At 46.3% G+C, this 20656-nt stretch overlaps 1 protein-coding gene and 1 long non-coding RNA gene across 2 annotated transcripts in view; one reads left to right on the forward strand and one right to left on the reverse strand.

The window, feature by feature from the left end:
- Nucleotides 1–4420: 4420 nt before the first annotated feature.
- On the forward strand, nt 4421–6076 carry LOC123491193. The gene is made up of 2 exons (XR_006661166.1): nt 4421–4563; nt 5182–6076. It is a non-coding gene; the product is annotated as an uncharacterized LOC123491193 (long non-coding RNA).
- Nucleotides 5910–20656, reverse strand: part of LOC123491192 (speckle-type POZ protein) — an 85932-nt gene continuing 71185 nt past the window's right edge. Inside the window, exons 8-11 of the mRNA XM_045221086.1 lie at nt 16760–16815; nt 15156–15278; nt 8840–8982; nt 5910–6877 (exon numbers count right to left, since the gene is read on the reverse strand). Coding sequence (XP_045077021.1) covers nt 6733–6877; nt 8840–8982; nt 15156–15278; nt 16760–16815 — 467 coding nt within the window. The 3' untranslated portion in view covers nt 5910–6732. The remainder of the gene's footprint in view (nt 6878–8839; nt 8983–15155; nt 15279–16759; nt 16816–20656) is intronic.

Consider the following 20656-nt stretch of genomic DNA (forward strand, 5'->3'; position numbering starts at 1 on the left):
CCCGGCCGTGGTGTAGCAAGTAGCCTCCAGCCTTCACTTTGCATTTTGAGCGAGACTAAAGATTAAAGCTCCTCTCCCAGCAGCTCTCTAACAGAGCACAGCCCAATTATACCTCTCTGGACCTGCACCACAGACCACAGAGAGAGTGGAGAGGTAGAGAGGGGGGAGAGCGAGAGAGCGTGAGGAAGGAAGGAAGGAAGGAAGGAAGGAAGGAAGATGGGGAAATAGACCAGTGTTTGCAAGAATGGGTAGAGAAGCTGGAGAGGTAGGAGAGAGAGGGAGCAAACAAACAAAGTGGGGGTTCAAGAGAAAGCAGGAGAGGGGAAGGTGGTGGAGAGGAAAAACAAGAAGGGTGCAATAGAGGGAGAAAAGGAGGGGGGTAGAGAAGGGAGAGCGGAACGAGACAAATATGGAGGAATTCAAATGAACGAAAGCCTGTCACACCACCCAACGTGTGCAGCCAGGTGAATCCACAGATCAAACAGCCAAGTCTTTAAAAACCTCTATAACGAGACAATATATCAGCATGGCTGGACTGACAGTACAGTAACTTCCTGTCGCTACCCAATGCCTTGCCCTTCAACAGTATGGTTGTGTCCCAAATGGCACCCTATTCCCTACATAGTGCACTACTATGGGCACTGATCAAAAGTAGTGCCCTATAAAGGGAAAAGGGTGACAATTGGGAAGTGCCCACTGTCTCCAGACCAATCCTGTCACTATCCATGCCTTGTCCTTCAACTGAATAAGGAACTGTGCCAGATCTATAGATCTGTCTTCTATCCTAGTCCCAGCTATTGTTGGTTTACTAGCAGTATAGTGGTTTAAGGTTCTAACCTAATTCCTTCCTTTTAGCCTCCGTCATCAGCTCACAGAGAACAGCACAGCAGGCAGCCACAGATCACATGGAGAGTGAAGGTTGGGCTGAGGTGGTGGGCAGACAGAAGCAGGTTAAATCTTCTCAAATCTTTTTCCTCATTTTCCTTTTTCCCCCCAAGCCGCCAAAACTGTTCAGAGATTATACACTTGGTGTTTGTAACTATCAAAGAGTTTGATGCAACAAACATGAGCAAGCAGGAGAGACGAGAGAGAGAGGGAGAGAGAGAGATGAAACGAGGAGGAGATTAAACGAGTGCACTTCCTCTGTCTTTCAAGCTCATTCTCAGGTACGGGCTCAATACACTGAGTGAATGGAAGAGGGGGAGAGGGCAGGTGTGTGTGTGTGTGTATGTGTGTGTGAAGACATAATTCTGAGAAGCCTGCGTCAATGGTATGAGTGTGAGCCTTAGTGCTAGCCAGTGTGAGTGTGTGGCTGAACTGATTATTCCAAGAAGATGGATTTCAACTATACCAATAACTCACAAGGAGTCGCAAGTTCAAGCTTCTGTATAACCTGTAAATCACTTGTCCTCACAATGGACAAATGAGCCAAAGGACCTCCCTCTCCCCTCATCCCTTCCCCCACCCCTCTGGCTGAGGCGTGACCTTTTGGCCCATTTGCTGTGGCACCGCAGCAGGAGGACAGGTGTGCAGCCTCAGCCCTGCTCTGCTGCCCACTCCTCTAGCTCCTCCAGCCCTGCCGCTGCAGACCATGAATTTTAATCAGCGCTGCGCTAGGATGGCTGGGGCAGTGCATCAAGCTTAACGAGGCTGAGAGAAGCCTTTAATTTACCCATACGCTGGTAACAAATGGACCGGGCCCCTCGCAAGACAACCCCCCTCCCTTGCTGTGCTTCAATCTCTCACTCTATCATGACACACTGTCTGTCTCCTTCCCTCCAGCTCATGCCAACTCTGTCTCTTCCCCTCTGTGTTAGCGTGCTCCCTCACTCCTCTCCTCCCTCCCCACTCTCACGTCCTCCCTCTGTCTTCCTCCCGTCTCTGCCTGTCTTTCATCCCACCTGTCTTCTGGTCTCATCCTCTTCCGCCTCTCTCAGTCTCTCGTCATCTACTCCTCTAGCCTTTCAGCCTCTTCCCTGTCCTACCTCTTCTCCTTGTCTTAACCAACAGTGCATCTTCCTTCCTTCCACCAGCTCCCTTTCCTCGCTCCTGCTCTCCCCCTACCTGCCTTTCCCTCTCCTCTCCTCGAGGTGTGAGTTGTCCTCCCAGGCAGAGTTCAGCTCCATCACTCCTCTGCTCCACAGGTCTCATTAGGGACGGGCCAGGGGAGGAGGGAACATTTTAATAAATAGATGAATGTGACACTGCCTCAACAGTGGGTACACACAAACACACACATACACACACAAATGCATACACAAATTAACACACACTCGCACACGTCTTTGGGGATCTTGAGAAAGATTAAGCCAGGGATGAGCCCGGCACTCATGGAAAATAAAACCCTTTCACTTGATTATTTCAAGTCAAATGAATCACCGCGCTCAGACACACACTCCAACCTCACTTGAATAATAGCAACACAAAGTCTCTGTGGCAACACAAACACACTGATAACAGCGCACCTAGTCTGAAAATGGGATACACACATACACACACTCACATACACTCTCTCGCTCACACACCCCACCTACCTACCTCTGCTGCACTGTGCATAATAAGTCTTGCTTCATTAAAGCCAAATCTCATCCACTATCAATTCACAACCACAGAAGTCGTTTGAACCACCAGGGAAATACAATTCCATTTCAGGGTTATCTTAATACATGAGCTTGTCTCCCCCTCACTGGTCTGTTGTTATGAGCCAGGCAAACACCCACAATAGCACAATATTGCTCCTGCTCCTTCGCACCATGGATTGGAGCTCACAAAGTAATTAGCAGTTTATATATGTGTGTGTGTGTGCGTGTTTCAGTGTGTATTGGTGTGTATGTGTCTACGTGTTAGTGTGTTTGTGTATTGGTGTGTAGGTGTGCGCTCAACTCTCTGGTCTAATTCATTCCCTTTTCTAATTTCTCCATCCGTTGTTAGCAGCCGGTTCATTTCACATATCTGGGGGAGAACGTGACTGTATGCTGCAGACTATCCTCTCAGAGCACTATGGTGGAATCAGCCTAACACCTGCTTTTTACTCCGAAACTAAACAGACACAATGGGAAAAAGTTTGTTGTCAAAACAAAGTTTTATGTGATTTATTTTGTCAAGATCCGTCAATAAACCAGACAGATCTGTACAAGAGGATCAATGCCTTTTCTGTCTAGTTCTCCTTCTCTCACTCCATCTGACTTGTCCCATCTCTCTGTCACCTGATCATCCCTCTCTTCATCTAGCTATTATCCCATCTGTCTCCTCTTCCATATATAATAATATAAATAATAATAATATGCCATTTAGCAGACGCTTTTATCCAAAGCGACTTACAGTCATGCGTGCATACATTTTTGTGTATGGGTGGTCCCGGGGATCGAACCCACTACCTTGGCGTTACAAGCGCCGTGCTCTACCAGCTGAGCTACAGAGGACCACATCTCTCCCCTGAGGCCTCAGTTTTTTTTCACTTGTCACAGGAGAGGCAGGGTTCATGGAGTAGAGGACTTATCATACGCGTTGTAATGTGTATGTATGTGTAACAGAGTCAGATCGTACCGGATAGTCACCCACAGCTTGAAATGGCGCCATTTAATCATATTTTTCAGTGGCACAACTGGTTAGTACGTTGTCAAGCATGGCGGCGAGGTAGATGTGTTGGTGTGGCAGGGAGCACGAGATCAAGCATGTTGTGGGAGAGGAAACAATACCGCTCAGCAGTACAGTGAAGCCTGTTACATACTGTACAGAAATAGACCAAAGGGATATGATATGACCTTGTATACATTGATTGGTGAGTGTACAGACAGTGTTGTACAATAGTATAATGTTGTATCAATAGTATACTATTGAAAATATCAGCCATGTGGATGCGACATTAGTAGTGTTTACAGTATATTAGTAGATATGCTGAGTGTACGTATGTGAACACATTGGGGGCAGACGAGCGTGTGCATGTTTATAATCCATCTCCAGGCTTTGCCATTGGAGTTGTCAGGGTTTACACTGCTGTCTGGAAAACCAAAGCCTTCCCTTTCACAACCACTCCCCTCTCCTCTCCCCTCCTAAACTCCCCCCTCCTCTCGCTCTCCCTCTCCTCCCCCTCCTTTTTCCTCCCCTCCTCCTCCCTCCTTTTTCCTCCCCTCCTCCTCCCTCCTTTTTCCTCTCCTCCTCCTCCCTCCTTTTTCCTCCCCTCCTCCTCCTCCCTCCTTTTTCCTCTCCTCCCCTCCCCTCCCCTCCTCCTCTCCTCCTTTTCCTCCCATCCCCTCCCTCCTTTTTCCTCCCCTCCTCCTCCCTCCTTTTTCCTCCCCTCCTCCCTCCCCTCCTCCTCCTCCTCCCTCCCTTTTTCCTCTCCTCCCCTCCCTCCTTTTTCCTCTCCTCCCCTCCCCTCCTCCTCTCCCTCCTCCCCTCCCTCTCCCTCTTCTTCCTGCTGCAGGGCAGAGCGGAGCAGAGCAGCGGACATCAATCGTAAGGCCGGCTCCTCCTCATCTTTAGCTGTGGCGGGTTGACACAGAGCTTGTCACCCAGTTTACAGCACTGACCTGCCGGCTCATCTCACACTCCCATAAAGAGAGAGTGAGTGATGGGGTGGCATGGGAAAGAGGGAGGAGGGGAAGGAGGGAGAGAGCGACAGACTTACACAGCATGCATGACAATAGCACACGCCTCTCCACATCTATCCCTCTATCTCTCCCCGACGTTCTCATCCGCGTACAGCGCCTACACACACACACACACACACACACACACACGTTACATAGACTCAAGGGAAGCTAGGACATGAGTATGTAATGTAAAGAAGCCAGCTCAGATGAATTCCAGACTTTTCTCTCCTCAAAGACAGTCTTGTTGGTATTATAAAGGAGAACTAACAACAATTCCAAGGACAAAGCTTAGTAAGAGGAAGTGTGACTAAACCATATGTATAGAAATACTCATTAATGTGGTTCGTGATGACACCCACATGTACACACACACACACACACACACCTTGATCTTGACGGCAGTCTCTGCCATCGTTGTAGTGTCTGGAAGGCATACTCAGAGCCTGTTGTGCAAACAGTACTATATCAGAATGTTATGCAAACAGTACTATATCAGAATGTCATATTGTCTTCTCTCTGGCCTCTAAACCCCATACCCCCAAGTTAGCTGACCCTCTGCACTCTCTCCCCCCCCTTTCCCTCCCACTAGGCTAGCCCTGCCTGTGACCACTCAGATGTCCATCTCCTACATGCTCCTCTCTACACCACTAATACCAGGGATCACTCCATCCTATCCTGAAAGAGATGTAGGCTGCGTCCCAAATGGCCCCCTATTCCCCATATAGGAATGAGCCCTAGTCACGAGTAGTGTACTAAACATGGAATAGGGTACCATTTGGGGCACAATCGTAGCTACTGTAGTCTGGACGGTGTGTAAGCTAATGGACAGAGGTAGCTGGGACACCTGGCAGATGATGACTGATAGACTGTGGTGTGGAAACAGCTTCTCTACAGACTTCAGGGTGATGGGAGTGCTGATAGGAGTCCTGATAGGAGTCCTTCTGGGCTACAACCTCAGTCAACAGAGACAAATCCTTTTAAAATACATACCATTAGCCCAGAGGACCGAGGAGATTACATCTGTACTCACAGAGAGGAAGCACACTAAGACCAAGTCAAACACAACTAGAACTGACAGTGCCAATAGGAAGGTTATACACCAGAGGTATCCTGGCAGTTACAGCACAGTAGGAAGATGTGTGTGTAGGGGATTTAACATCAAGTAGAGACTTTGATCATGTGTGGATGAGATGTAAATAGGGCTGAGTGCAGCAGTTTCAAACAGGTGTTTAACCAGTCAATCGTTAGCAGACATGGTCACCACACACACACACACACACTAATGAGAACTCAGTAGATATTGAAAGACAACAAGGCTTTTACAATGCAAAATAGCTGTATTTTATGTTGAGTTGAGAGACTAAACATTTGTTTGTGTTGTGACAGTCATGTAGGAGTGAATTCTAATTCCACCAATGAGGAAAGTAGTCCTGAAAGGGTTGGAGTAAAAACAGTTTTTTTTTTTTTGGTGTGTCGTTTTTCTTAGAGAAAAAGGTTGGACATTTTGAACATTAAAACGTGTTCATCTCCATCTTGTTTCTTGCAAAAATCACTTTTCTTTTTGCCCTTCGGCGAGAAAAATGCTTCAATGTTCTTCTTTTGTACAAGATGGATGTCAAACATGAACTACAGGGGTGTTTTTCTGCTCAGGGAAGATGGAGGGGACATGGTGGCACTTCCTCATTACCCAAAACTGTCTCTTCAACCATTGTCTTTTTTGTTTGTTTTTCTGATTTCATACATAAAGCTTGGCTTTTAACACAATGCTACAAGAAAGGAGGTCTTTAAAAAAATTAAATGTAAAAAAACAAAAACAATGTACAACTTCTACCTCCCTCCCTCCCTCTCTACCCAAACACTCTGTTCTCTACAGGTGTACAGGGTAAGACAAGGCAGTCACTGGTCAATGTCCATATTCAGTTGATAACAGTTATAAGGGTGGATCATCCCTTTGTCATCGTCTTTGTACCAAATCCATACCATCCCCCTGTCTTTTCAGCTGAGGGAGGAGGGAGGGAGGAGCTCTGGTATCAATCTGGGCGTCTCTAGGTTCTGGAGGAGGCCTGGAGGAGGAGGAGATCAGAGTAGGGCCCTCTGTGGTCCCAGGGCAGAGCAGAGCTGGGCAAGGGATCCAGGGACACTAGGACTGTTTGAGGCGTTTGCGTGGGGGGCCCAGGAAGGGGCACTGGGCCGAGGCCAGGGAGCGATAGGCCTCAGCCACCAGGTGGGGGTGGGATGCCACCATGGACTTCCAGCCAGACGTCTCCATCACCTCAGCAGCATGGCTAGAGAGAGCGAGAGAGAGAGGGGGGAGGGAGGGAGATGGAGAGAGAGAGTTGGGAGGGGGAGAGAGAGAGGGAGGGAGAGACAAAGAGAAAAAAGTCAGAAGGAGAGGAGGAAAGAGTGAGGCAGAGCGCGAGAAGGAGAGATATTAGCACTGTCCCTCTCCTGGCCCCTCCATCCTCCACAGGCCTGACAGACTGCACACCACTAGGCCCTGTGGGAATCCCCAGCCTCCTCACACCCTCAGGGTGCTGTACTGCACTATCACGCACACACATACATGGCCTTTAATGACATTTGTTATGTGTATTAGTGTGTGTTAATGAAAGTGTGTGTCTGTGTGTCTAGGAGCATACCTCCCAGACATCCAGCCCACCTCTGACCCAGTTCCCTGGTAGGGACATGAACCCCCTGCTCCCTCTAACGGCCAATGAGCTGTGAGCTATGAGCTGTGCCTGGGGTAGCAGACCAGCAAAGGGCACTGAGAGAGCAGCCACAGCTGGAGAGCAGGCCATGCCCAGGGGACTGGGGGAGAGGAGAGGAGGGAGAGAGAAGGGAGGGGGAGATGAAGGAGAAGGTGAGAGGAGGGAGGGAGGGAGGGAGGGAGGGAGGGAGGGAGGGAGGGAGGGAGGGAGGGAGGGAGGGAGGGAGGAGAAGATAGGTGGGGGCTAACTGTGGTGTTGATGGCAGGGCGGCGGGGGGGTCTAGAGGTTGGCCGAGGGGAGGGTGGTCTGGGGTTTATTGGTTACACTTTGTAGTTTATTTTCTATATTCGTCCTCTTTTATTGATTTTAATTGTTATCGATGTTGTCCGAGGGAGGATGGTTGATAGCGCTTTGCAAGCCAGAGTCCCCCGTGGTCAATTTCCACAACAACAATACTGTCACAAATTAAAATGTCATAAAACCTATAACCATAATTAATGACCAGGATTAGGAGAGAGAGAGAGCGAGAGAGCGAGAGAGCGAGAGAGAGAGAGAGAGAGAGAGAGAGAGGACAGAGGAGTAGGAGACATTGAGGTTGGAGCGTGAGGTAACGGGGGAGAGAGTGACTGAGAAGAAGAAAGTCCCTCTTCATAGAAAAGAGAGTGGATGTGTGCAGGGGTAGGGACTGAAGGGAGTAAATAATATAGATCTTAGTCATCAAAAAGAAAGGAGGACCAAGTCCCTCTTCATATAATTAATTAAAATGCCTTTATTTGTATGGCAAGTTCAATGGATGGCCTTCGTCAGTGTTGACTAAAGGGAACAGTAATGTAGTGTTCACATTAATGTTGACGAATCATAAACAACCAGCACATTGAGGAGCAACCTAATGCCGTTTATGGCCTCTGTCAGAGAATCGCTCTAGTTAAAGGGATACTTCGGGACTTTGGCAATGAGGTCCTTTATCTACTTCCCCAAAGTCAGATGAAATCGTGGACACCATTTTTACGTCTCTGTGTCCAGTATGAAGGAAGCTAGAGGTGGTTTTGCGAGCCAATGCTAACTAGCATTAGCGCAATGCCTGGAAGTCTATAGGTATCTGCTAGCATGCTACCTCTAACTTCCTTCATACTGGACACAGCGATCTAACAATGGTATCCACAAATTCATCTGACTCTGGGGAAGTAGATAAAGGGCCTCAATGCCAAAATCTCAAAGTATCCCTTTAATCCCTGACAAACAAGTTCAGATTTGTCAAAACATGTTTTCTGCTAAATTGCCCCTGTTCATATGGCATAAAATTGTTCTGAGAAGTAAAATGCTATTTCCAAAAAGAGTAATCGAGCTCCCAGTGAAAATTAATGACGATATTTCTGTTCAAATGCCAAAGACTGTCTGACAGAGTTACTGTGTGCGTGTGTGTTAGGTATATAGTGAGTGTTTTGAGTGAGGGGTACAGTAACGGTGAGTGTGTTTGAGTGAGGAGTATAGAATGAGAGAGGGGTGCAGTGTGTGTGTATGTGTGTGTGTGCCACTCACTAGTTGATGAAGTCCACAGCCTGTGTTTTGAGCTGGTCGGCACTGTGCAGGTCTGCCAGGATGAGGATCTCTGCAGTGTTCTCCACAGACAGACTGGTGCACAGAGCATCCTCACACATCACCTTGAGCCTCTCCAGAGCATACTGACATAGAGAGATGGGGGGGAGAGAGAACTCATTTATTTGTACTTGCTATCTATCACCATTTACAATAGGAAATGTTGGACTGTGTAATGCTTTCGTAACATCAAATTGCTCCTGTCACGTCAATGAAGCTAGTTTGACTTTGAGAGAGAGGGAGAGAGGGTTTGAAAAGGAGTGATGACAGTGAGTGGTGGAGGTGGAGGAGAGGAGCGGAGCGCAGGAACCAGGGAGAGAGATAGAGCAGGGATCATGGTAGTGTGTAAACACTGAAAGGTGATTTATCTGACATCCTGTTAAGCCCTGGGTGTCCAACTCAATACACCATGTTACAGTACACCCACAGTGTAGACAAATGCACACAACTCTGAGGCAGAAAGTCACTCACAAAAGGCCTGGCCACCGTCCACACACTAACAGATAGGTGAGTGTGTCCTTGCGTGCAAATGGGCACACCACATATACAGTGGGGGGGAAAAGTATTTAGTCAGCCACCAATTGTGCAAGTTCTCCCACTTAAAAAGATGAGAGAGGCCTGTAATTTTCATCATAGATACACGTCAACTATGACAGACAAATTGAGGAAAAAAAATCCAGAAAATCACATTGTAGGATTTTTAATGAATTTATTTGCAAATTATGGTGGAAAATAAGTATTTGGTCACCTACAAACAAGCAAGATTTCTGGCTCTCACAGACCTGTAATTTCTTCTTTAAGAGGCTCCTCTGTCCTCCACTCGTTACCTGTATTAATGGCACCTGTTTGAACTTGTTATCAGTATAAAAGACACCTGTCCACAACCTCAAACAGTCACACTCCAAACTCCACTATGGCCAAGACCAAAGAGCTGTCAAAGGACACCAGAAACACAATTGTAGACCTGCACCAGGCTGGGAAGACTGAATCTGCAATAGGTAAGCAGCCTGGTTTGAAGAAATCAACTGTGGGAGCAATTATTAGGAAATGGAAGACATACAAGACCACTGATAATCTCCCTCGATCTGGGGCTCCACGCAAGATCTCACCCCGTGGGGTCAAAATGATCACAAGAACGGTGAGCAAAAATCCTAGACCCACACGGGGGGACCTAGTGAATGACCTGCAGAGAGCTGGGACCAAAGTAACAAAGCCTACCATCAGTAACACACTACGCCGCCAGGGACTCAAATCCTGCAGTGCCAGACGTGTCCCCCTGCTTAAGCCAGTACATGTCCAGGCCCGTCTGAAATTTGCTAGAGTGCATTTGGATGATCCAGAAGAGGATTGGGAGAATGTCATATGGTCAGATTAAACCAAAATATAACTTTTTGGTAAAAACTCAACTCGTCGTGTTTGGAGGACAAAGAATGCTGAGTTGCATCCAAAGAACACCATACCTACTGTGAAGCATGGGGGTGGAAACATCATGCTTTGGGGCTGTTTTTCTGCAAAGGGACCAGGACGACTGATCCGTGTAAAGAAAAGAATGAATGGGGCAATGTATCGTGAGATTTTGAGTGAAAACCTCCTTCCATCAGCAAGGGCATTGAAGATGAAACGTGGCTGGGTCTTTCAGCATGACAATGATCCCAAACACACCGCCCGGGCAACGGAGGAGTGGCTTCGTAAGAAGCATTTCAAGGTCCTGGAGTGGCCTAGCCAGTCTCCAGATCTCAACCCCATAGAAAATCTTTGGAGGGAGTTGAAAGTCTGTGTTGCCCAGCGACAGCCCCAAAACATCACTGCTCTAGAGGAGATCTGCATGGAGGAATGGGCCAAAATACCAGCAACAGTGTGTGAAAACCTTGTGAAGACTTACAGAAAACGTTTGACCTGTGTCATTGCCAACAAAGGGTATATAACAAAGTATTGAGAAACTTTTGTTATTGACCAAATACTTATTTTCCACCATAATTTGCAAATAAATTCATTAAAAATCCTACAATGTGATTTTCTGGATTTTTTTTCTCATTTTGTCTGTCATAGTTGACGTGTACCTATGATGAAAATTACAGGCCTCTCTGTAATTGTACATTACATTACCAAAAGTATGTAGACACTTGCACGTCACACATATCATTCCAAAACCATGGGCATTAATATGGAGTTGGTCCCCCCTTTGCTGTTATAACAGCCTCCACTCTTCTGGGAAAGCTTTCCACTAGATGTTGGAACATTGCTGCGGGGACTTGCTTCCATTCAGCCACAAGAGCATTAGTGAGGTCGGGCACCGATGTTGGGCGATTAGGCCTGGCTCGCAGTCGGCGTTCCAATTCATCCCAAAGGTGTTCAATGGGGTTGAGGTCAGGGCTCTGTGCAGGCCAGTCAAGTTCTTCCACACTGATCTCGACAAAACATTTTTGTATGAACCTCACTTTGTGCATTGTCATGCTGAAACAGGAAAGTGCCTTCCACAAACTGTTGCCACAAAGTTGGAAGCACAGAATCGTTTAGAATGTCTTTGCATGCTGTAGCGTTAAGATTTCCCTTCACTGGAACTAAGGGGCCTATCCCAAACCATGAAAAACAGCCCCAGACCATTATTCCACCTCCACCTAACTTTACAGCTGGGACTATGCATTGGGGCAGATCGCGTTCTCCTGGCATCCGCCAAACCCAGGACAACCATCTCTGCAGCACTCCACCAATCAGACCTTTATGGTAGAGTGGCCAGACGGAAGCCACTCCTCAGTAAAAGGCACATGACAGACAGTTTGGAGTTTGCCAAAAGGCACCTAAAGGATTCTCAGACCAAGAGAAACAAGATTCTCTCGTCTGATGAAACCAAGATTGAACTCGTTGGCCTGAATGCCAATTGTCACGTCTGGAGGAAACCTGGCACCATCCCTACGGTGAAGCATGGTGGTGGCACCATCATGCTGTGGGGATGTATTTCAGCGGCAGGGACTGGGAGACTAGTCAGGATCGAGGGAAAGATGAACGGAGCAGAAAGTACAGAGAGATCCTTGATTAAAACCTGCTCCAGAGCGCTAAGGACCTCAGACTGGGGCGAAGGTTCACCTTCCAACAGGACAACGACCCTAAGCACACAGCCAAGACAACACAGGAGTGGCTTCAGGACAAGTCTCTGAATGTCCTTGAGTGGCCCAGCCAGAGCACAGACTTGAACCTGATCGAACATCTCTGGAGAGACCTGAAAATAGCTGTGCAGCGGCGCACCCCATCCAACCTGACAGAGCTTGAGAGGATCTGCAGAGAAGAATGGGAGAAACTCCCCAAATACAGGTGTGACAAGCTGGTAGCGTCATACCAAAGAAGACTCGAGGCTGTAATCATTGCCAAAGATGCTTCAACAAAGTACTGAGTAAAGGGTCTGAATAATGTAAATGTCATATTTCATTATTAATCTTTTGAATAAATATGGAAACATTTCTAAAAACCTGCTTTTGCTTTGTCATTATGGGGTATTGTGTGTATATTGATGAGGGGGAAAAAACAATTTAACCCATTTTAGAATAAGGCTGTAACGTAACAGAATGTGGAATAAGTCAAGGGGTCTGAATACTTTCCAAAAGCACTGTATAGTGTACGTACCCACACACACACAAAGCCCCACAACATTGCTAATCTTCAGATTGCGGCCAGGAGGACTGAGGCTGGCGATTCAGGTGTGTGTGTGTGTGTGGATTACATAAGAGCTGTACTATTGCCAGAGAGGCTGCTGGGATAGCATCAGAGGGGTAAGGACCTTAGTGAGAATTGGCCTTGGCCTCCTCTTATTCCAGCAGCTCCCTACAGAGTTACACACATGCACCTTTATTAAATAAATCACACACACACACACTGCATGAGAAAAGAGAGGGAAGGAAATTAATGGAAGGAGAGAGGAGGAGTGGATGAATGCAGAGTGAAGACGAGGGAGTGTCACAATAGGAATCCTTGAGGAGCGAAGGGCAGCACTTAACACAAACAATGTGTGTGTGTGTGTGTGTGTGTGTGTGTGTGTGTGTGTGTGTGTGTGTGTGTGTGTGTGTGTGTGCGCCCGCTTCAACAGATCGGAGGTCCTAGCAATTATTCAAAAATGTTGACAGAAAACCGAGGAATTTATGGAGGTTGAATTCTGCCACATTCAGTTAATTTATTTTTTGGTAGAAATTGAACTCCATAAAAAGTCAGTTAGATTTCACAACACACACTGAGTCACATACACCTCACACAGACATAGCATCCTTCTGCACACAGAACCACCACATATGGTACATACAGTGGGGAGAACAAGTATTTGATACACTGCCAATTTTGCAGGTTTTCCTACTTACAAAGCATGTAAGAGGTCTGTAATTTTTATCCTAGGTACACTTCAACTGTGAGAGACGGAATCTAAAAAATCCAGAAAATCACATTGTATGATTTTTAAGTAATTAATTTGCATTTTATTGCATGACATAAGTATTTGATCACCTACCAACCAGTAAGAATTCCGGCTCTCAAAGACCTGTTAGTTTTTCTTTAAGAAGCCCTCCTGTTCTCCACTCATTACCTGTATTAACTGCACCTGTTTGAACTCGTTACCTGTATAAAAGACACATGTCCACACACTCAATCAAACAGACTCCAACCTCTCCACAATTGCCAAGACCAGAGAGCTGTGTAAGGACATCAGGGATAAAATTGTAGACCTGCACAAGGCTGGGATGGGCTACAGGACAATAGGCAAGCAGCTTGGTGAGAAGGCAACAACTGTTGGCGCAATTATTAGAAAATGGAAGAAGTTCAAGATGACGGTCAATCACCCTCGGTCTGGGGCTCCATGCAAGATCTCACCTCGTGGGGCATCAATGATCATGAGGAAGGTGAGGGATCAGCCCAGAACTACACGGCAGGACCTGGTCAATGACCTGAAGAGAGCTGGGACCACAGTCTCAAAGAAAACCATTAGTAACACAGTACGCCGTCATGGATTAAAATCCCGCAGCGCACGCAAGGTCCCTCTGCTCAAGCCAGCGCATGTCCAGGCCCGTCTGAAGTTTGCCAATGACCATCTGGATGATCCAGAGGAGGAATGGGAGAAGGTCATGTGGTCTGATGAGACAAAAATAGAGCTTTTTGGTCTAAACTCCACTCGCCGTGTTTGGAGGAAGAAGAAGGATGAGTACAACCCCAAGAACACCATCCCAACCGTGAAGCATGGAGGTGGAAACATCATTCTTTGGGGATGCTTTTCTGCAAAGGGGACAGGACGACTGCACCGTATTGAGGGGAGGATGGATGGGGCCATGTATCGCGAGATCTTGGCCAACAACCTCCTTCCCTCAGTAAGAGCATTGAAGATGGGTCGTGGCTGGGTCTTCCAGCATGACAACGACCCGAAACACACAAACAGGGCAACTAAGGAGTGGCTCCGTAAGAAGCATCTCAAGGTCCTGGAGTGGCCTAGCCAGTCTCCAGACCTGAACCCAATAGAACATCTTTGGAGGGAGCTGAAAGTCCGTATTGTGGGCCAAAATCCCTGCTGCAGTGTGTGCAAACCTGGTCAAGACCTACAGGAAACGTATGATCTCTGTAATTGCAAACAAAGGTTTCTGTACCAAATATTAAGTTCCGCTTTTCTGATGTATCAAATAGTTATGTCATGCAATAAAATGCAAATTAATTACTTAAAAATCATACAATGTGATTTTCTGGATAAAAATTACAGACCTCTACATGCTTTGTAAGTAGGAAAACCTGCAAAATCGGCAGTGTATTAAATACTTGTTCTCCCCACTGTAGCATAATTCTGCACCACACACAGGACCACTACATATGGTACATAGCATCATTCTGCACCACACACAGGACCCCTACATATGGTACATAGCATCATTCTGCATACAGGACCACTACATATGGTACCATCATTCTGCACACAGGACCACTACATATGGTACCATCATTCTGCACACAGGACTACTACACGGTATATAGCATCATTCTGCACACATGACCACTACATATGGTACCATCATTCTGCACCACACACAGGACCACTACATATGGTACCATCATTCTGCACCACACACAGGACCACTACATATGGTACACATAGCATCACATACACCTCACACACATGAACATAACATACTGTACGTAAGGGAACGTTATAACATATGATATACTCAATCACTCATCCATAAAATATGATATCAGATACGGTATACACACACCTCCTCATTCCTCCACCACCCACACTAACCTTGTCAGCTGCAGCCAGCAGGTCGTCAGCCATCTTGTCCAGGTTGGGGGCTTTGCCCGTGTAGATGAAGCACATCATCTCTTTGAACACCTCGGGCTCCACATCGTTGATCTCCACACGGTTCTGGAGGAGGAGAAGAGAAGGAGGGAGAGCAGAAGAGAGGGAGGAAGAAGAGAGGAGAGAAGAAGAGAACAGACCCAGGTCAGTGCTCAGAGCCTATATGCTGAGGAGTATTTGTCTGCAATAAAGCCCTTTTGTGGGGAAAAACTAATCATGTTTGTCTGGGCATGGGAGGGCATAGGCCCACCCACTTGAGAGCCAGGCCCACCCATGGCTGCGCCCCTGCCCAGTCATGTGAAATCCATAGATTAGGGCCTAATGAATTTATTTAAATTGACTGATTTCCTTTTATGAACTGTAACTCTGTAAAAATTGTTGAAATTATTGTGTTTATATTTTTGTTCAGTATAGCTAATTTTACTATCTACTGTATCATTCATGTCACAAACCCACCATGTCTAACCCCATAAAACACACACACACCAAATAGTTGTGAGCAGACGAGCACACCAAAACACCTCTGAAACAGTCTGAACACGTTCAACCCCAAAATTGAAAACAACATTTGAGATATATATTTTTTCCCCCAGTCGATTCCTGGAATTAATCCGGAGCATTCGTTTCCAACGCACGGTGCCTGCAGCCAACGGCAGACGCTCTTTATCGCTCGTCGGCACGGTAACGGTAACCTGAACCCTTTTCGCCACGGCGACCTGAGGTATTTCAGCGGGGTCAGGCCGGGTATACAGACAGCTCATAGCACATTAATGTTCCACTTTGGACACTAACAACAAAACAGCACACTACAAATCACCCGATTACACATTAGCACAGACAAACACATACGTGTTTGTTTATCACCAACAAACACAAACACTCATGCTGTACAGAGAGTTCACACGTGATCTTTTATGGTCTATAGGCACACACTCACCTCATCACAGACACACACAGAGTCTACCAACACACACAAACAGGCACACAGCTTGGCTATTAGTGTGTTTCTTTACAAACTCATTAATCCTCCCTCTATAGACTGTTGAATCTATCTGTTTTCTCTATCATATGGAGACATATCCCTCTCCCTGATGAAGACGCCAACTTAAATAGCAATTAAGATGCATTTCCTAGCTGTGTGCTTTATAATTTCCCCATTTGAGCGGGGCATGCATTCAATATTCCGCTGACACGGCCTCTAAATCACTGAGGTTCAATCTCACCACCTCCCTATCAGATGAGCAGGACCCACCATGACACGGGGCTCTCACTCATGCACACACACACAATAATAAGCAACACTCAAACATATACCTAGCAAGGATCTATTTTGGTCAAACTCCCACAAATCCTACAGTTACAGCTCTTATAGTGAGCCTGCCAACTCCATGCAGACAGATGCAACATTCTGGAAGGGTACAGTAACCGTGTAGACACATCCCTGTCTGAACTAGTGATGATGCAACAGAGAGAAAGATATGTGAAAATCCTCCCCACCGAGACACATGAGTGTTCAGGTCACAACACCGTCTCCAACACTCACTCACCTTCTTGCTCTCCTCCATCTCATGCTCAAACATGGCACTGAACACTGGTGATCGGGCTGGGGGATGAGAGAGACATTAGATTTTATTTGTCACATGCGCCGAATACAACAGGTGTAGTAGACCTTACAGTGAAATGCTTACTTACAAGCCCTTAACCAACAATGCAGTTGAAGAAATAGAGTAAAGAAAATATTTACTAAATAAAATAATGTAAAAAAAATAAAGAGTAACACAAAATAACAATAGAGGCTATATGCATGGGGTACCGGTACTGAGTCAATGTGCGGGGGTACAGGTTAATCGAGGCAATTTGTACATGGATGGGAGGGAGAGCGAGAGAGAGAGGAAGAATGGGAGGAGGAGAGAGCAAGAGATAGAATAGTTTAGTTGGCTGATGTGCTAAACACCCCCAAAGTCTCCCATCTGTCTGTCTGCCACAGAGGCAGTGGAAAGAAATAAAATCCTCCTGTACACACCGTCCTGCTGCTGCTATTGCCTAGGCCTAATGAAGCCCTCTTCAGTGAGTTTGACAAGCAGCACCAGTTCTCACTGAAGACTAGCAGGGCCATGATCCAGGAGAAACAGGATGTGCCCCAAATGGAACCCTATTCCCTATATAGTGCACTAGGGAATAGGGTGCCATTTGGGACACACAGTATCTGCAATTATACCCCACTAAACCACAGTGTTGTTCAATTAATCAGAGAGGAGTCCCAGAGAGAGAGAGAGAGGAGAGAGGGAAATAGGGAAAAAGAGGAGGGAAAGAGAGGAGAGAGAGCACAATTAAAATGGCCCGATCCTATTTAGAAATATTGTTGTTAGTTTAAAAAACAGATTGATAGTTTTTCGCATTTTTAAAAAACGCATTAGAAAGATTCACCATCTATGGGTTTATGGCAGGGATGGGTAACTTTTATGGGGGTGGGGGGGCCACAAAAAATCTAAACTCATCATGATGGGCCGTAGTTGCCCCCACACACACACACACATTGCGAGTAGAACATTTTGGTGGCCCCCCTGTTGACAGTGGAAAGAAATGCTTTATGTTTTAGAGTTCATTTCGTGCAATTCTACACATTTTGCTATGGGGTGTAGAGAAAATGTTGCAGTTTAAAGGTGGTTGCTAAAATTCTAATAGTTCGCCTAATTTCAGTTTGTGACAAAACAAGCAGTGTGAAATATCTTTCAATAACCAAAAATATTGTATTTTCAGCTAGTGTACAAAACCAAAAGTAAAAGACGCAAAAATGAAACTTATGAACAGGAAGCATAGAAATAGCGCACATAACTCAGATTTCTATGTGAATTTGGTCAGGTCACCCAAAACTTTACATATTGCAGATTTAAAGCAAGTTTGCTGGAATTCTACTCATTTTGCCATGGGGCGGAGAGAAATGTTTGCCGTGCTTAACATGATATCTGAGTGAGATTGACTAACAAAATCAATGTTGTGAGCAGTATAGGAGTGAGTGGACATTCGCCCTTTCTCTTTATATTGGATCTTTATGCAGCTCCTTTAAAAAGTTTGGATGTGCGTAAAACCCTACATAGTCCAAGTTTCCTTGTCTGTATTATATGCCCACGATGAGCAATTATGGTTCCTGGAACTATTTAGACATAGCTTATTTAAAACATGTTGCTGTTTAGTTAATTATTAGAATTTGATTCGAATTATACACTTTCTTTTTAGGCCTTATCAATAGCCTAGTGAATTTAATCTTGCTTATTGACTATGTTTGGCATGTCCAGGCTGCAATTTACAGTAGGCCTAGCCCCTATATCAGTGTGAATGCTATAGCCTATGTTTAATCATGTATTTCCATATTGAAGCAATGCAATTAAAACAATGTTCGAAATATTTAGCAAATATGGGGCAGGCTATTTATCAAATCAAATCAAATTTTATTGGTCACATGCGCCGAATACAACAGGTGCAGACATTACAGTGAAATGCTTACTTACAGCCCTTAACCAACAGTGCATTTATTTTAAACAGAAAAAGTAAGAATAAAACAACAAAAAAGTGTTGAGAAAAAAAAGAGCAGAAGTAAAATAAAGTGACAGTAGGGAGGCTATATATACAGTAAAATAAAGTGACAGTAGGGAGGCTATATATACAGGGGGGTACCGTTGCAGAGTCAATGTGCGGGGGGCACCGACTAGTTGAGGTAGTTGAGGTAATATGTACATGTGGGTAGAGTTAAAGTGACTATGCATAAATACTTAACAGAGTAGCAGCAGCGTAAAAAGGATGGGGTGGGGGGCAGTGCAAATAGTCCGGGTAGCCATGATTAGCTGTTCAGGAGTCTTATGGCTTGGGGGTAGAAGCTGTTGAGAAGTCTTTTGGACCTAGACTTGGCACTCCGGTACCGCTTGCCGTGCGGTAGCAGAGAGAACAGTCTATGATTAGGGTGGCTGGAGTCTTTGACAATTTTGAGGGCCTTCCTCTGACACCGCCTGGTATAGAGGTCCTGGATGGCAGGGAGCTTTGCCCCAGTGATGTACTGGGCCGTACGCACTACCCTCTGTAGTGCCTTGCGGTCAGAGACCAAGCAGTTGCCATACCAGGCGGTGATGCAACCAGTCAGGATGCTCTCGATGGTGCAGCTGTAGAATTTTTTGAGGATCTGAGGACCCATGCCAAATCTTTTTAGTCTCCTGAGGGGGAATAGGCTTTGTCGTGCCCTCTTCACGACTGTCTTGGTGTGTTTGGACCATGATAGTTCGTTGGTGATGTGGACACCAAGGAACTTGAAGCTCTCAACCTGTTCCACTACAGCCCCGTCGATGAGAATGGGGGCGTGCTCAGTCCTCTTTTTTTTCCTGTAGTCCACAATCATCTCCTTTGTCTTGGTCACGTTGAGGGAGAGGTTGTTGTCCTGGCACCACACGGCCAGATCTCTGACCTCCTCCCTATAGGCTGTCTCATCGTTGTCGGTGATCAGGCCTACCACTGTTGTGTCGTCGGCAAACTTAAATGATGGTGTTGGAGTCGTGTCTGGCCATGCAGTCATGGGTGAACAGAGAGTACAGGAGGGGACTGAGCACGCACCCCTGAGGGGCCCCCGTGTTGAGGATCAGTGTGGCAGATGTGTTGTTACCTACCCTTACCACCTGGGGTCGGCCCGTCAGGAAGTCCAGGATCCAGTTGCAGAGGGAGGTGTTTAGTCCCAGGATCCTTAGCTTAGTGATGAGCTTAGAGGGCACTATGGTGTTGAATGCTGAGCTGTAGTCAATGAATAGCATTCTCACGTAGGTGTTCCTCTTGTCCAGGTGGGAAAGGGCAGTGTGGAGTGCGATAGAGATTGCATCATCTGTGGATCTGTTGGGGCGGTATGCAAATTGGAGTGGGTCTAGGGTTTCTGGGATTATGCTGTTGATGTGAGCCATGACCAGTCTTTCAAAGCACTTCATGGCTACAGACGTCAGTGCTACGGGTCGGTAGTCATTTAGGCAGGTTATCTTAGAGTTCTTGGGCACGGGGACTATGGTGGTCTGCTTGAAACATGTTGGTATTACAGACTCAGTCAGGGACATGTTGAAAATGTCAGTGAAGACACTTGCCAGTTGGTCAGCACATGCTCGGAGTACACGTCCTGGTAATCCGTCTGGCCCTGCGGCCTTGTGAATGTTGACCTGCTTAAAAGTCTTACTCACATCGGCTACGGAGAGCGTGATCACATAGTCATCCGGAACAGCTGGTGCTCTCATGCATGCTTCAGTGTTGCTTGCCTCAAGCGAGCATAGAAGTGGTTTAGCTTCGTCTGGTAGGCTTGTGTCACTGGGCAGCTCGCGGCTGTGCTTCCCTTTGTAGTCTGTAATAGTTTTCAAGCCCTGCCACATCCGACGAGCGTCAGAGCCAGTGTAGTATGATTCAATCTTAGACCTGTATTGACT

The sequence above is a fragment of the Coregonus clupeaformis genome, chromosome 7 (genome assembly GCF_020615455.1).
Source record: "Coregonus clupeaformis isolate EN_2021a chromosome 7, ASM2061545v1, whole genome shotgun sequence".
Classification (NCBI taxonomy): Eukaryota; Metazoa; Chordata; class Actinopteri; order Salmoniformes; family Salmonidae; genus Coregonus; species Coregonus clupeaformis.